Source organism: Lynx rufus, unplaced genomic scaffold (assembly GCF_022079265.1).
Source record: "Lynx rufus isolate CCGP_SWC_20201006 ecotype Redwood Valley unplaced genomic scaffold, mLynRuf1.p SCAF_29, whole genome shotgun sequence".
Classification (NCBI taxonomy): Eukaryota; Metazoa; Chordata; class Mammalia; order Carnivora; family Felidae; genus Lynx; species Lynx rufus.
In genome coordinates, this window is record NW_025814844.1 from 4,149,333 (window position 1) to 4,165,294 (window position 15,962).

Consider the following 15,962-nt stretch of genomic DNA (forward strand, 5'->3'; position numbering starts at 1 on the left):
TTCACTGAACTTGACATTCACAAACTGGGGACATGTACCACAGACCACAGCAGTGGGGCTACACTGGGTGCACTGCAAGTGACAGTGACCTTTCTGGGAAATAATTTTCCCATACATCTCATAAGCAGTGGCTCCATCTGTGGCTGGGAGTTCAGGAAAAGCCTAAACAAATTTTACCTCATTTTGGTGCACAAGTACATGAAATGCAAGGGGTACAGGAGACAGTGCACAAAACAGATTAAACAGGGATTTCCTGAAAACCATGTGATCAGCAGTGTTAGAGGCTGAGTCCCCAGGCCACCCAGACCAGAACCTAGCAGGGAGACACATTCATGGACACATCATTATGGTCTAGTGCAACAAATGGGAGGAAGCAAGTTTGCATAGAGTAATTGCCCAGAAGATAATTCTTGTTCCTCACAGAAGGAAACCTGGAAGGTTCCAGAAGGAAGTGTATGTGCTAGGTTTTGAGGGAAGAGTAGGAGCGAGTGGGATGAGGAAGTAGAAGGACATTTCCAGTGAAGGAAACAGCACAAGGGGCAGAGTAGCTTAATGAGCTCAGGGAACTGCATATGAGATGCCAGATAAGGCTGCAATCACCAGACATGGGAAGTTAGTTTGAATAGGAAAAATATTTTATGTGTGTTAATATGATGTTTACAATAATAAAATCAGCTCCACATTGCCCAGCATTTGGTGACTCTTCTCCTGTTTGATACAATACTCTTCTCTGAGACAGGCACTATTCTCATCCCTATTTCATAGATTAGGAAATACAAGCACAGAGCATTTGGTAATGTGGTGACCAGATTCTCTGTTTAGAAAGCAACAGGGCCACTCCTGAGCTGTTGGACTCCAGAGAATGGGTTTGCAAGCATCAGTGTAATCCTCTCAATATCACATTAGGAGAAAGTAGATCCTCCACTTTATCCTTGATAACAGGGCTAGCATTTGGGCAAAAAGGTCCTGCCCTGTTGCAGTGTGTGCGTGGGTGTGTGTGTGTGTATGCACGTGTGTGCAGGTGAGCTGTTCTTGTACATATGAACCCAACAGAGTGAGACACAACTGTCAGGTCAATCACTGTAATCCTCACAGAGAATAGAGTAGATTTTCTATGAAAACGGAAAGGAGACCCCTCCTGAGAGATGCTCTCAGTAAGTAAAACATGAGCAGTTTGGTCCACAACATTTAATCAAGACTGAAATTCAGGAAAGCGATGTTGGGAAGTCTTAGGTCTCTAAGTGAGACAGACATCCTGTGCCAAGGCTTGTCCACCTGGTGAGAAGCAGTAGCTGCTTCACATGTAATATCAGGTGTCACAGCTGGGCAGGGCACCCCATTTCTCAGGGATCCGGGATCCACAACACACCATCCTAAGTGGCCATAAGGTTGTGCAAATTGCCCAGATGGACTCAGGGGTTCAAGTATTTACATTCGACGGATTTCCCATTTCTCTGTGGAAAGTCAACTTCTCTTCTGGCTTCTATCGTTCACCTTTCAGACAAATGCAAGTGAACTCTGCCTGAGACCTTCGAACAAGTCACTTAACCACTAAGAATCTTTAAAAAACGAAACCCAGAGTCTGGTTATCATTATATCACCTACCAACTCTACAGTTCGATAGATACCTACCAGTGCCATCTTTCAGCAGGAAGGCAAAGGAAAAGTGTCAACTTCTTTGGGTGAATTTACATTTTTTACTGTGAAAATGGCCTGCTTTTACCTTTGTTTTTCCCCACATGCTGGACCGCTGTCAGATGAAATTCTTGCCAACTGGTCTCCATTGAAAACAATTTAGTCTTTCTGTGCTGTTTTTGTAACTAAACCTCAGATTACCCCAAAGCAAGACAGGCAGGCACAACATAGCCATCTGGGGCTGGGGTCCAAAAGTGCATTCTTTTAAATAACCTGAATTCTGTAACAGCTTGCGAAGCAAACCACAGTCGACCCAACATAAAAACTGATTGTGCTGTTTCATTTTCTAAAGGACCCACTGGCTTTCTCCAAATGGGAGAGAAAGACATACAGCACTGGGGCCTCAGAGGATCTGAGGCGGATTCTGTGCTGACAGTAGAGACCCCCACATGGGGGCTCGAACTCAAGAACTGACATTCCTACATGTTACTGACATTTTTATGACTAGCATAAAAATAGTATAAATGTAATTAATGAGATCGCACTCTTAATGTTGGTTTTTTAATGTTTTTCATAGATAGTTTACTCACGATGTTGGAGTTTTAGATTTTGCTTTTTCTTTTTTACATTGTTTTTACACTGAAATAAACATAGCTTTTCCTTCACTAAACATAACGCATTTTCTTATCATGATGATTTACTGAAATAGAACATAAAACGGATAACATGGGACAAGTCGTTGTGTATTTATTTTATACAGAATCCTACTTTCACAGAGAATGGCCTGAAACTCTCTCATTCCTTCCCCCTATTTCATATTCAAACTTCAGATCTTAAAGTGGAGAAGGCAACAAATGAACTCATTGAATTGGGCAAACAAGAGTCCAATGACTGCAGTCACTCCTGCGAATGTTCTTGAGAAAGTTCAGGACTTGGAACGAAAGCCAGTCAAAGTTCAAAAGAGACAATTTAAAGCATGGCCGAGGAATGCCTGGGTGGCTCAGTCAGTTAAGCATCTGATGTGGGCTCAGATCATGATCTCACAGTTCTTGAGTTCGAGCCCCACGTGGGGGTCTCTACTGTCAGCACAGAGTCTGCCTCGGATCCTCTGTCCTCTGTCTGCCCCTCCCCCACTTGCGCTCTCTCTCAAAAATAAATAAAAATCCTAAATGAATAATAAACAAATAAACAAAAAAGAATGGCCTACTCACTCATCTCAATGCTTGACATACACAAAATGTTCATTAATGGGGTCGAAAATTCAATGTACGCATTCCAAGTGCCTCCATCATAATTAAGAAAAGAGTAGGCATTTAGTCTCCTGCCACATCTTCCACCCTGGTCTAAGTCAGAACTTTTACCTGTTCTATCCAGATAACTCAAGATTAAAAAACAGGGAACCCGGGGCACCTGGGTGGCCCAGTAAGTTAAGGGTCCGACTTCAGCTCCGGTCATGATCTTGCTGGTTAGTGAGTTTGAGCCCCGTGTCGGGCTCTGTGCCGACAGCTCAGGGCCTGGAGCCTGCTTTGGATTCTGTGTCTCCCTCTTTCTCTGCTCCTCCCCTGCTCACGCTCTGTCTCTCTCTCTCTCAAAAATGAACATAAAATTTAAAAAAAAACAGAAAAAAACCCTGCCCTTGGCCCCATCCCTACCCAGCACACCTTCTGCACTTCTAATGCAGAAAACCTGCAGGACAGAAATGATCTACGACTCAAAGCTTCATAAATGTGGCCAGTCCTACAAGCAGAGAAACAGGTGAGGATAAACACATGTGCAACTGGAGAAATGTGAACACGAGCCCACCACCTTTACTCTTGCTTCGTCTTTCAAAACAGGAGGGGTTTGCTGTCTACAGAAATTCACCTGAGCACTGGATGTTGTATGTAAGTGATGAATCACTGGGTTCTACTCCTAAAATCAATACTACGCTGTATGTTAGCTAACTTGAATTTAAATAAATAAATTTAAAAAAATTCACTTGAAAATACAAATCTCTTTGGAAGAGATTACACACTGCATTAGCCAAGCCAAATTTTGTTTAGCTCACCATTTTTGTTAGGGAGACCTTCTAGAAGAACAGCTGTCACAGGACTCTGTTCTATTAAACACACTATGTTGACTGGTATATTCTTGATCTTATATAGTTTGTGGATTTGTTCTGAAGTTTTATTTTGCTGGATCAACTTCAGAAGTGTGATCACTAATGTTTTTATATGGTTACAATATGCTACAACATTTTAGCTTTGGGAAAAATAATCTTTTCAAATGCAGCGTCTTCACCTTTCCATAAGTACAATCATAACTATCAAATAATGAGCTGACTGTTGTTTTGGAAACATCTGGTCATGTGGCTCCTATGTGAAAAAATGGAAGAGAATCACTAATTTTCCCCCTGGGGCAACATCACTCTCCTACTCTGCCTCCATCTGAACTTTGGTCTCCTGTCCATCCCATATGGCTGCTGGTCCCCACTCACCTTCTCAACACCCCTCCCTGGATAAACGTAATGGAAAAATTCCATCACAGGTTTGGATGGAGCTACAAGGAAGCTCATGATCGCTTGGTTGAAAGAAGAGCTCTCTCTAGAGAAAAATAAAACCCCAGATCTGTGCTACACCTAGGTATGGGATTTAAATGTACAATACCAGCATGGTGAGGGAATCACAAACCAGTACGTTATCCTAACATTGGCCCAGGACCATTGAAACCTCCAGATCCCACAGCAGAGGTAAGCCCCAAACAGTCCTTCAGAGGCTCCTTCCCAACTGAGGGTACATGAGGTTGCACCTTGCTCGTCAGGAGTTTTACTTAAATTTAGAAGTAATGTGGGTGCACACCACAGTTTTACTGAAGACGGCAAAAATGAAGAATGATCTAAATCTACACGGTCAGTGAAATCATAAAAATCCAAGAAGAGAACACAGTCAGTAACCCCTCTGACAATGGCCATAGCTACTTCTTACTAGATATGCCTCCCGAGGCAAGGGAAACAAAAGCAAAAGTAAACTACTGAGACTGCATCAAAATAAAAAGCTTCTGCACAGTGAAGGAAACAAACAACAAAACTAAAAGGCAACCTACGGAATGGGAGAAGATACCTGCAAATGACATATCTGCTAAATGGTCAGTATCCAAAATATATGAAGAACTTACAAAACTCAACACCCAAAAAATGAATACTCTAATTACAAAACGAGCAGAAAACATGAAGAGACACTTTTCCAAAGAAGACATACAGATGACCGAAATACACATTGAAAAGATGCTCAACGTCATTCATCATCGGGAAAATACAAATCAAAACTAAAACGTTATATCATCTCACACCTGTCAGAATGCCTAAAATCAACAACACACAAGAGAAGCAACAGGCCTTTGAGAGGGTGTAGAGAAAGGGGACCCCTCTTGCACTATTGGTGGGAATGCAAACACAGGCAGCCGCTCTGGAAAACAGTATGGAGTTTCTTCAAAAAGTTAAAAATAGAACTACCCTATGATCTAGTAATTGCTCTACTAAGTATTTACCCAAAGAATACAAAAATACGAATTCAGAGGGATACATGTACTCTGATGTTTACAACACCATTTTCTGCAATAGCCAAATTATGGAAATAGCCCACTTGCCCATCGACTGATGAATGGATAAAGAAGATGTGGCATATTTATACAATAGAATATTATTCAGCCATAAAAAAAGAATGGAATCTTGCCATTTGCAATGACATGGATGGAGCTACAGAGTATTATTCTAAGTGAAGTAAGTCAGTCAGAGAAGGGCAAATACCGTACGATTTCACTCATATGTGGAATTTAAAACAAAGGAGCAAAGGGGAAAAAAAGAGAAAGGCAAACCAAGAAACAGACTCTTAACCATAGAGAACAAACCAATGGTTACCAGAGGGGAGGTGGGTGGGGGGATGGGTGAAATAGGTGATGGGGATTAAGGAGGGCACCGGTTGTGAGAAGCACCTGGTACCGTATGGAAGTGTTGAGTCATTATTACACTGTAAACCAATATTACACTGCATGTTAACTAACTGGAATTTAAATAAAAACTTAAAAGCTTAAAAAAATAAAGTTAATGGAAAAATGGGGAAAAAATCTACATGGTCAGAAATCAGGGACTGACTATATCTACACATTCAAAGACTTCGCTGCCTATGGAAATCACATTTTAGAAGAACATTTCATAACATGGGAAAATGTAGAACTTGAATATGGCAACTTATAAAAGAGTACTTGCCTTATGATTCAAAGTTTGTTTTAAAAAGGCACATATATGCCTAGGAAAAATTCTGGGAGAATACAGATCCTGAAATAAATAGTATTTATTTCTGGAAGTTAGGATTACATTTTTAAAAGGTGGTTCTCCTTATCCTTCATTACATTTTTCCAAATAATCACCAAAAAATATGTATTATCCTAATGATGAACAAATCAATTCAACTTTTCTAAAAATAAAGGTAATTCTGACCAGAGACGCATTTGAAAGCTTTTGAGAAGACAAAAATGGCTTGGATTGTTTTACGAACAGCCACATCCGAAGCTGGATATATGCGCTGGGGTCTCTGTGGTTATGAAATTTGTGACAAATGCCCACGCAAAATGAGTGTTTGTTTGCCACTTTCCAGTTTTTTCTTCTAACTCATAATTTGGGGTTAATAGCAATGCACTGGAATTGTGCCTTATGAAAAAGCTATTGTTTTAGAGATGTAAATTTCCAAGCTTTCTAGGACTAAAATGCAATGTCTTGTTATCACCAAGTTAACGGGGGGAGGGTGGGAATCTACAACATGGCAGTGTATTTATATTTATATTTATATTTATATTTATATTTAATTGCTTAGCTCAAACTGTCTAGAGCCTGACAAGCAACTTAACTTTTAATGACTTAGCTCTATGAGATCATAGTAACGGACTTTTTAAAATGTTTAAACGGATCATCTACAAAATGTAATTATTAATTACAGGTAATATAATTATTATTACCTGTAATAAGTTATAATTATTTTGTTTGGGACAAGTCAAGTGAATAATAGAGATAGTACATTATTAGCCTATTGGGACTACTATTATCTACACCGTAGGTTGGCAAGCTCATTCACCACCTATCTGGGTACAGCTGGTGAGCCAACAATGGTTTTTATATTTTTGAGTGGCTGGAAAAAGGCAGAAGAAAAAGAATATTTCATGAAATGCGAAAGCTAATATGAAATCCAAATTTCAGTGTTCACACAGTTTTACTGGAAGAGAACCACACTCATTCTTTTAAATCTGTCCGTGACTGCTTTTGCACTACAACGGCTTCTTGAAAGAAATGCGACAAAGTCTCAAATATTTGTTAGTTGATCCTTTACAGAAACTGATGCTTTCAAGGTGGTTCTGAATATTATTTGTATTTCCCATCATCAGTCTCTAGATGGCAGAAAAGATCCTTAAACTGGGGGTTACTGGCATATGGAATATTTTTATATTCCCAATTAACTCACCCCCTGAAAGTCACCCCTTCCAACAGCACAAAACATTTTTTCTATACCTGTTCAATAAACCCAAAATTAAATGCCTCAAAGAAACCAAAGGGTTCATTTAGCCTAGAACGAATGTCTGTACTGAAATTTAGCGTTTATTCACTACTGCCTAAAATAAATAAATATTACATAAATCTGCACCATTAAAGAGGCTGACAGTATAGCTGACAAGTGAAATTGTAATATATTTAAAGCGTACAATGTGATGATTTGACATATGTGGACATTGTGAAATGATTACCTCAATCAAGTTAATTAACACATCAATGACCTCACCTAGTCATTTAAAAAAATTTTTTTTACGATTGACTCCTTTAGCAAATTTCAAGCATACAATATACAATACAGTACTATTAGGTAGAGTGAGCCTGCTGTACGTTAGATCTTCACAATTTATTCACCTTATAATGTTCACCTTATAATCTTCAGAATTTATTAAACTTTTTAATGAGTTTATACCCTTTTACCATCCTCTCCCCATTCCTTCCAACACGCCACCATTGGCAACCACTTTTCTACTCTGTTTCTATCAGTTGACTCTTTTGTTCAGTTCCATATATAAGTGGACAAATAGCATTTGTCTGTCTCTAACTTATTTCAATAGCAGAAAGTCTTCAAATTTCATCCATGTTATCATCAATGGCAGGATTTCCTTCTTTTTTAAGACTGAATAATATTTCATCATGTGTATACACATACATACACGCAGATACACACACACACACACACACACACACACCACATTTTCTTCATCCATTCATCTGTCGATGGGCACTTAGGTTGTTTCCATATCGTGGCTTCTTAGTTTTAATGTGTCCATAAAACATTCTTCTCTTTATAGACTGAAGTACACTTGTTAAACCTCCACATTATGCCAATAGGTTTAGAATTAGTTACGCTGTGTGTGTATTGGGTACTAACTTGTTTTAACAGAATATAGGAGGTTTTAGGACTTGAATTTTCTCCTAGCGTTGGGTAGACATAGCTACAAACTAGACAGATTTTACACACGGATCAAGAAGAGCAAGGTGAGTGGGTCTGCACACACACATCGCTGCTTCATATTTACTATCACATAAAAAACAGATGGGGATCCCTCGAAAGAAGGATGCAAATCTATACCATCAACATGATAGCATGACTCATGTTCTTTGAAATTCCAAGTTCCTCATTTCTCTGTTCACACACTGTTCACCCCCTCACATTCCCTTCTGCCATTTCTGCCCCCGTTTACTTTTCCTGTAACTTCCAGGCATAAACTTTTCCACAGAAGTGGAGAAGTTAACATAGGACAATGGATACCCCAGTGGCCAATCCCCTGGTTTAAGTAATTTTATTTGTCTCTCTTTCCTGCTTCTCTTTCCCTGCCTCTCCCTCCCTTTCTCTCTCCCTCTCTCATGTCTGTTGCTAAACCAGTAGAAAGTTGCAGACATCATGACACTTCACTCCTAAATAATTCACCACATATCTCCTAAAATAATGACATTTTCCTGTACGCCCACAATACAATCATACACATAAGAATTAACAATAGTTCTAGGGGTGCCTGGGTGGCTCAATCAGCTAAGCACCTGGCTCTTGATCTTGGCTCAGATCATGATCTCATGATTCATGTGACAGAGCCCCACGTGGGGCTCTGCTTGGGATTCTCTCTCGCCCTTTCTCTCTGCCGCTTCCCAAGTGCTTGCTCTCTATCTCTCAAAATAAATAAATTTAAAACCAGTTTAACAGTAATTCTATACAATCAACTAATAACCGGTGAACATTGAAATGTCTCCATTTAACCTTAAAATGTCTTTTAGAGATCTGCGGGTGACCAGGATGTAATGTAGAGTCAGGCTTCACATCTGGTTGCTGGGTTTCCCAAATTCTCCTTTAAAACTACAGGAGTCCCTGCCCCCACTGCCTCGACACACACTTCTTTTTATGATGCTGAGTTTTTTTAGAGACCAGATCATTTGCTTTATAGAATCCACATTCTGGATTTCTCTGATTGTTTTCCTCTGGAGTCATTTAAACTACTTTTCTTTAAACATTTTTTTTAATGTTTATTTATTTTTGACAGAGAGAGACAGTGTGCATGCGTGTGCACGTGAGTGGTGGGGGTGGGGGGCACAGAAAGAGAGGGAAACACGGAATCTGTAGCAGGCTCCAAGCTCTGGGCTGTCACCACAGAGCCCGACGCGGGGCTCGAAACATGAACTGTGAGATCATGACCTGAGTTGAAGTCGGACGCTCAACCGACTGAGCCACCCAGGCGCCCCTGCCCTTGTTATTATTTTTAATGCTCTGTTTGGTGTGTGAGAGCATCTTCCAGCTGGATGCTTTAGCATGTTGTTATTATTCTTTGATGCAAAATGTTCTTCTGGGATCTTTTTCCACAGCTGAGACCAAACAGCAGCCTTCCCTCTCTTCCATGTCTCAGCAGCACCTCCATTTGAAGAGACCTCCCACTTCCTTTTGGACTTTGTCATTCAATAACTTGAAAGTGCTACATTGCTTCCCCCATCCCCACCGACCCTTTGCGGAACACATCAATGGGCATCAAGAGGAACCCTTGCAAATTCAAACAAGATCATAAAGGAGAGTCAGTTGTCCTTGAAATGCCTTAACGTTTTGTCTTACCTTGCATAGTAGTCATTGGGTGGAACTGCTTCTTGAAAGAACTGGAACTGGTATAAATAAAGTCCAATCAAGTGCCCCGCAGTGAAAATAGCCAGCAGCACACAGAGACAGCTGAACAGCAATGGATCAAACGTCCGGCACCAGGACCACCAGGTGCACAGACCCAAAAATACAAAGAAGTACACAGATGAGGTCAAAGATGGCAACATCATACCTAAGGAAGAAGAGATGTGATCATGAAAAATCGCATGGAACTGGGAAATCATTCACCACTCGAGACATGTTCCTATTGGAGATGATGGACATTTCCTTCATATGCTTTCCGGTGTGGATCCAGTGATTAAAATGGGAATCCCATTTCATTTATAAAATCAGAGCTAATGCTATTTTTTTTGTGGAAAAGATCACACATAAAGTGGTATTTGTTAATATAGGGAAACACAGGATGATGCCAGAAATTCTTCCCGTGCTGTTTGGCAGAGCAAGTATCTACTTTTCATACAGTAAAGTTAGCACAGTTACTTGCCTGTTTCCATCTTTCTACTTCTCCCCCCAGTTTTTTCCGGGATACTTGTGTGCCCATTCCAACTTACCCTGATACCATTTTTAAAAATGTTTACTTATTTATTTTTGTGAGAGAGAGAGATTGAGAGAGTGCAGAAGGGGCAGAAGGAGTGACCGACAACCCCAAGCAGGCCCCGCACTCCCAGGGCAGAGCTTGACATGGGGCTTGATCTCATGAACCCTGAGATCATCACCTGAGCCCAAATCATGAGTTGGAGGCTTAACCGACTGAGCCACCAGGAGCCCCTCCCTGATATCACTTTTTATAATAACTTACTTTTTTGGGGGTAAGTTGGATTCATAAAATTATTCCATCTATGGCAAAGTCTCACTAAAACTTTGCCCTACCCAATGAAATCTGATTCATACTATTACCAAAAGGGGACATGGAAAATGAGGGAATTTTTTTTTATAGGCATTTAAAAACTTTTGTAGGGGGCGTGTTGAAATGACTCTTCATTAAAATATTGGGATATTTCTTGAGAAATTCAACTCTCTTTTCCACTTTTTAACTTTGCTATTTAAAAAACTGTCACATTGTTTCATCTTGTGCAACTTCAAGGAAGCGGTATGGACCCAACTTCCCAGTGGCTCTGGAGCAGCCGCCAGCAGCAAGATGGAAGGAGGGAGAAAATGGAGATAACATTATTATGGAACAAGCAGTCAGCGGCCAAGATTTAAAGGAAGTGAGTGTCTGTGCTGCAAGATTACAATCTAACTGAGGAAGAAAAATAGTATATCCTGGAGAGTTAAATTAAGACTCCTAATGACCCAGTGTAAACAGACGTGCTTTCAGAATGCACACATGTGGCTCTCTGGAGAGTATACTGACATTGTTCATCGTAGCTGATCGCCATTCACGGGCTCTGGGGGAGGAGAACGGTGGTCTTTCTGATCTACGTATAAAACATAACATCACCTAGATATGGAAAAAGATTGCTTTACGGAGGTTAATAGAAACGAACCAAGGGGCATCTGGGTGGCTCATTCGGTTAAGCGTCTGACTTCAGCTCGGGTCATGATCTCACGGTCTGTGAGTTCGAGCCCCGCGTTGGGCTCTGTGCTGACAGCTCAGAGCCTGGAGCCTGCTTCAGATTCTGTGTCTCCCTCTCTCTCTCTCTCTCTGCCCCTCCCCACTCCTGCGCTCTCTCACTCTCAAAAATAAATACACAGTAAAAAAAAAAAATAAATTAAAAAAAAAGAAACCGACTAAAAACACAAACATGAGAACTGAACAGGAAAAATTATTTGTGTGTGTGGTGTGTACACGTGGCCAGTTTTACAAGTTATGGCTATGAGTTTGGTGTTCTGGAATGAGGCCGTTTTCTTCGGCATTTTCTCCTCAGCCTTGTCTTTTATGACTCGCCAAAGCGCTACCTGTATTCCAACCCATACTGGAAACTCTCACCTGATGAACCGAGTAAAATGGTCACCACAACTTTTCCAGCAGTGGTTATCATGTTGCCGATAAACTCCTTAAGCTTGGAGGCCACCGAGGCGAGTCTGCGGAACATTTTTAACTTTGTGCTCTCTTCCACCTCGCCTTCCACACCGTCCCCTTCATCTAAATCCTCTTCGTAGATCAGTGCCTCTTCTGGATCTATTTTTTCTCCTCCGGCCTAAATAAAGGGGAAACAGAAAACACTGCAGTCCAGAACTCTGCCTACCACCCCGCAGATTATATGGTTTGTAATTTATGGGTCAGTCAGTGAGGTGAGCTTCACAAACCAGGGGAAAAATGCAGACAACCACCGAAGTCCCCCCAGGTCTCTGCCAGCCCCTGTGTAAGCCCAAGTCACTTGGATCTTTCCTGAAGAAGTAAACAGGAAACATCACCAATCATAGAACCCATAACAACATGCTACTGAGCCACATGAACTCACTTTTTATAGTCAGAGGAAGAAACTGTCTGAGACGTCTATTAAAACCTTAGCTTTCATCAATCTTGGTTTGGTTCCTCACATTTAAAGTGTTTGCCACCAGGGGGATAGGTAGTTTGATTAAAGTATCCATGGCTTTACCCAAAACGGTGGATCAAATCTGTGCTTGTGCAATCCCTTTTCTTTCTGAAGTAAATTTTGTCCACTATGTTAGTGTCTCCTGGTCAGAGGAGGGTGAGTGCTCTTAGGTCACCTGACTAGATATACAGTCACTTCCTAATTTATCCTTTGACAGAATGATATACTGGTTCGATCCTGGGTGATTCGGCACCTCAGTAACATCCTCAGAGATGTAGGGGAGAAATACAGGGGTAGAACATACAATTTTTTATATATTATTTTAAACTGGGTATACTGATGTGTTTTTGTCTGTTTTGTTTTTAGAGAATACGTAGAAATATTTTTTTTTGGCTAATTATAGTCTTTCCCTAGAAGTCTTAGGATTTTTTTTTTTTAAGTTGTTAGAAATATAAACCATCACCTAAGACTAAAGGTTGTTTTAGGTGCTCAGACTCTCTTTGCATTTGCCCCTAGGCTGGCAGATTTCTTTTTTTTAATTAATTAAAAAAAAATTTTTTTAACGTTTTTATTTATTTTCGAGACAGAGAGAGGCAGAGCATGAGCAGGGGAGGGGCAGAGAGAGAGGGAGACACAGAATCCGAAGCAGGCTCCAGGCTCTGCACTGTCAGCACAGAGCCCGATGCGGGGCTCAAACCCACGGGCTGTGAGATCATGCATGACCTGAGTCGAACCCAGGACGCTCAACCGACTGAGCCACCCAGGCACCCCTTTTTTAATTAATTTTAAAAAATATGTTTATTTGTTTTTAAGCTAGACAGAGCATGAGTGGGGGAGGGACAGAGAGAGGAGACACAGAATCTGAAACAAGCTCTGGGCTCTGAGCTGTCAGCACAGAGCCTGACATAGGGCTCAAACTCTGAACAGTGAAATCATGACCTGAGCGGAAGTCAGACGCTTAACCAACCGAGCCACGCAGGCACCCCTAGGCTGGCAGACTTCTTTTAGCCCAGTTGAAAAGACCACACTGGCTGCAGAGCCAGAAGGGTCTTTTAGGCCCAGTTCAGACATCCATTTAAGGCCTAAAGAGTACATCCCAGCCTCTCTATTTTCCCACTTAAAGATTTCTTTCTCAGCCCAGCCTCTCCATTTTCCTATTTTAAAGGTTGTTTTTTTTTTTTTTTCCTTGATACACTTAGCTCAGATATTCACATGATATTCACTGCTGGTAACTGAACCTCTAACTATGCCCTTGGGCATGAAAGGAAGCCTGCAGAGAATGGCATTAAAGCTCAAGTTAGTGCCCAGTGGCCTTGAGAACTTAGAGATCTTCCTTTGCCTAGGAAGATACAGGCTGCTTGTGACAAGCTATCTATCGATGAAGCCAAGGGTGTAGGATGTACCCTTACCCTCTACAACGCACCCTTTCACACACAGATTTAATCTAGGGCCTATTCAAGTCTAAATACCCAAACTGGGTTCTATTCTCTTCTATCATGACACATTTGTATTTTTCCCTGAAAGAAAAGAAATGCCTCATGCTTCTTCATGAAGACTTCTCTCGCTGTTCAGGGCCTAGTAGGTGCTAATATCTCATAGGAGATACAGTGATAAACATGTAAACAAGTAGAAAATTAACAAGCTGAATCTCTCGCAGTAACAAATTCCAGTCAGGGAATGAAAATAGGGGGATATGACTGTGAATGGCAGGGTGACTGTTTTAGATTCCGAGGTCAGGGAGAGCCTCTCTGAGGAGGTGACATTTAAGCCCAGATGTCACAAAGTCACCAGCCATATGAAAATCCTCTTCAAGAACATCCCAGATGGAGGGAAGGGCAGGTCAAAGATTCCATGGTATGTTCAGAAAGAAGGCATGTGTTCCCTGACACATTGCCTCTTCTAGTAATTCACCCTCCTCCTTGTCAGTTGTCAGTCAGCTGATGAGCCCACTTCCTACTTCACTGAGAGAAGGGGGGGAGAGCACCCCACCAGCATGACAGGGAGCCAAAGACATGCTGAGGACAAAGCACAAGCTAACAATTGTCCCCCCCCCCCCAAAGTGACATTCCTCAGACACTCCTGGCTGTCCAAGAACAAAGGAAGGGGAAAAAGGGGGAAACAAATGGTTAACTGATAGAAATCAGTTTGCAAATGTCTTAGTAAGTGACAAAAAAAGGCAATGTTATAATAACAGCCAGACTTCCAGAAATCCACAGACTCAGTTACCTGGAGCCCTAACATCACCTTCCCTTCCTTAGTGATGTGCAGAACAAAGGCAGGAAGAAAATGTAAATAACGTTAAATTTCTTTATAACCTGCAGCCCGTTGACAAATACTTGAGGCAAATACAGAGTATAACATTCCTCCAGGAACCCCCTACTGTCTTAATGTTAACACTTTGCTAGAGGGAAAATCAACCAACTCAACAATAGCAAGGACTCAGTATCTTATGAGTCCTCTTGAACATATGAAAGTCCTTTTGGAAACCTCCCTTTTTCCTTACCTGGCCCCCCAATTCTGTAGTATATAATCAGTCACTCTTCACAACCCCAGTGCAGCTCTTTCTACCCACAGGTCCTGTCCCACTGCTTCAATAAAATCACCTTTTTGCACCAAAGGTGTCTCAAGAACTCTTTCATGGCTGTCGGCTCTGGACCCCCACCACCACTCCAAAACCACATCAAGCACATCAGCCTACAGACCTAGAGCTAACCTGTGCAGTGGCACTCGGATTCCCTGTCCTGTGACTGTGGATGAGTCGTATGCCCTGGGAGACCAGGGAGAAGGGCAGTCCTTCTCTTTCCCCTGCGTCACCTCCTGCTCCCTTCCGCCCATATCTCCCCATCAACAAACAAATACGCCTCACCAATTCCAACCCACGTGGCCTCCAAACCACATTTGCCTCTCAAAGTGACTCTCCCAAGAGTTGGGCTAAAAACATGGCACCACTTCCCCTATGCCTAACTTCTCTTGAATTCACTCTAAAGGGAGTTTGATCACCAACCACTCCACCTAGTGGGGGCTCTCATGTGGTCTGTTTCACATGGTGATGCCAAGGCAGACTGCAGCTAGGAGGCTATTGCTGTGGTCAAGGAGACAGGAACTCACAGAGCTGAAGGGAGGTTCATGTCTTTGCAGTTTGTCTTAAAGGTCAAGTCAGCAGGACTCGCTGGTAAATTTGATGTGGAGGGTGGAGGGACAGAGGAGAAGCAAAGAAAATTCCTGTATTTCTGTCATTATTGAGGAGACAGGGATAACCAGGGGCGGAGAGGGTTGGGGGAAATTCAGTTCTGAGATGCCCTTCAAGCATTCTTGTTGGAGGTGTTATATGGGCAGCCAGGATAGGAATCTGGAATGCTGGAGGGAGGTGGAAAACTGGAGAGGTCTATTTGAAGTTCAGGGACATAGAGATGGTTTTAAAGTCAGGGGTCTGGTGAGATTACCTAGAGAGAATACAGAGGTTGACTACCCCTCAGATGCTACCACAAGTAGAACCAGTCTGTCTCTCCAGGCTTATCCTCATTTCTGTCTAGAAGCACCCTGGGAAAGCAGGCATATGGAGAATCCAGAATCCACACTCTTGGCCTTGGAATACACATGGAACGTGATCCTCTCTCCATCTCCTAAGCCTTTCTACCTGCTCCAGCTCCCC

General features: G+C 41.8%; 1 protein-coding gene across 2 annotated transcripts in view; it reads right to left on the reverse strand.

Moving 5' to 3' along the window:
- The window catches only part of PIEZO2 (piezo type mechanosensitive ion channel component 2), a 470,115-nt gene that overhangs the window by 179,363 nt on the left and 274,790 nt on the right, over positions 1 to 15,962 (reverse strand). For both annotated transcript variants that reach the window (XM_047090354.1, XM_047090353.1), the window contains exons 6-7: positions 11,761 to 11,971; positions 9,789 to 10,002 (exon numbers count right to left, since the gene is read on the reverse strand). In XM_047090354.1, the coding sequence (XP_046946310.1) occupies positions 9,789 to 10,002; positions 11,761 to 11,971 (425 nt within the window). The remainder of the gene's footprint in view (positions 1 to 9,788; positions 10,003 to 11,760; positions 11,972 to 15,962) is intronic.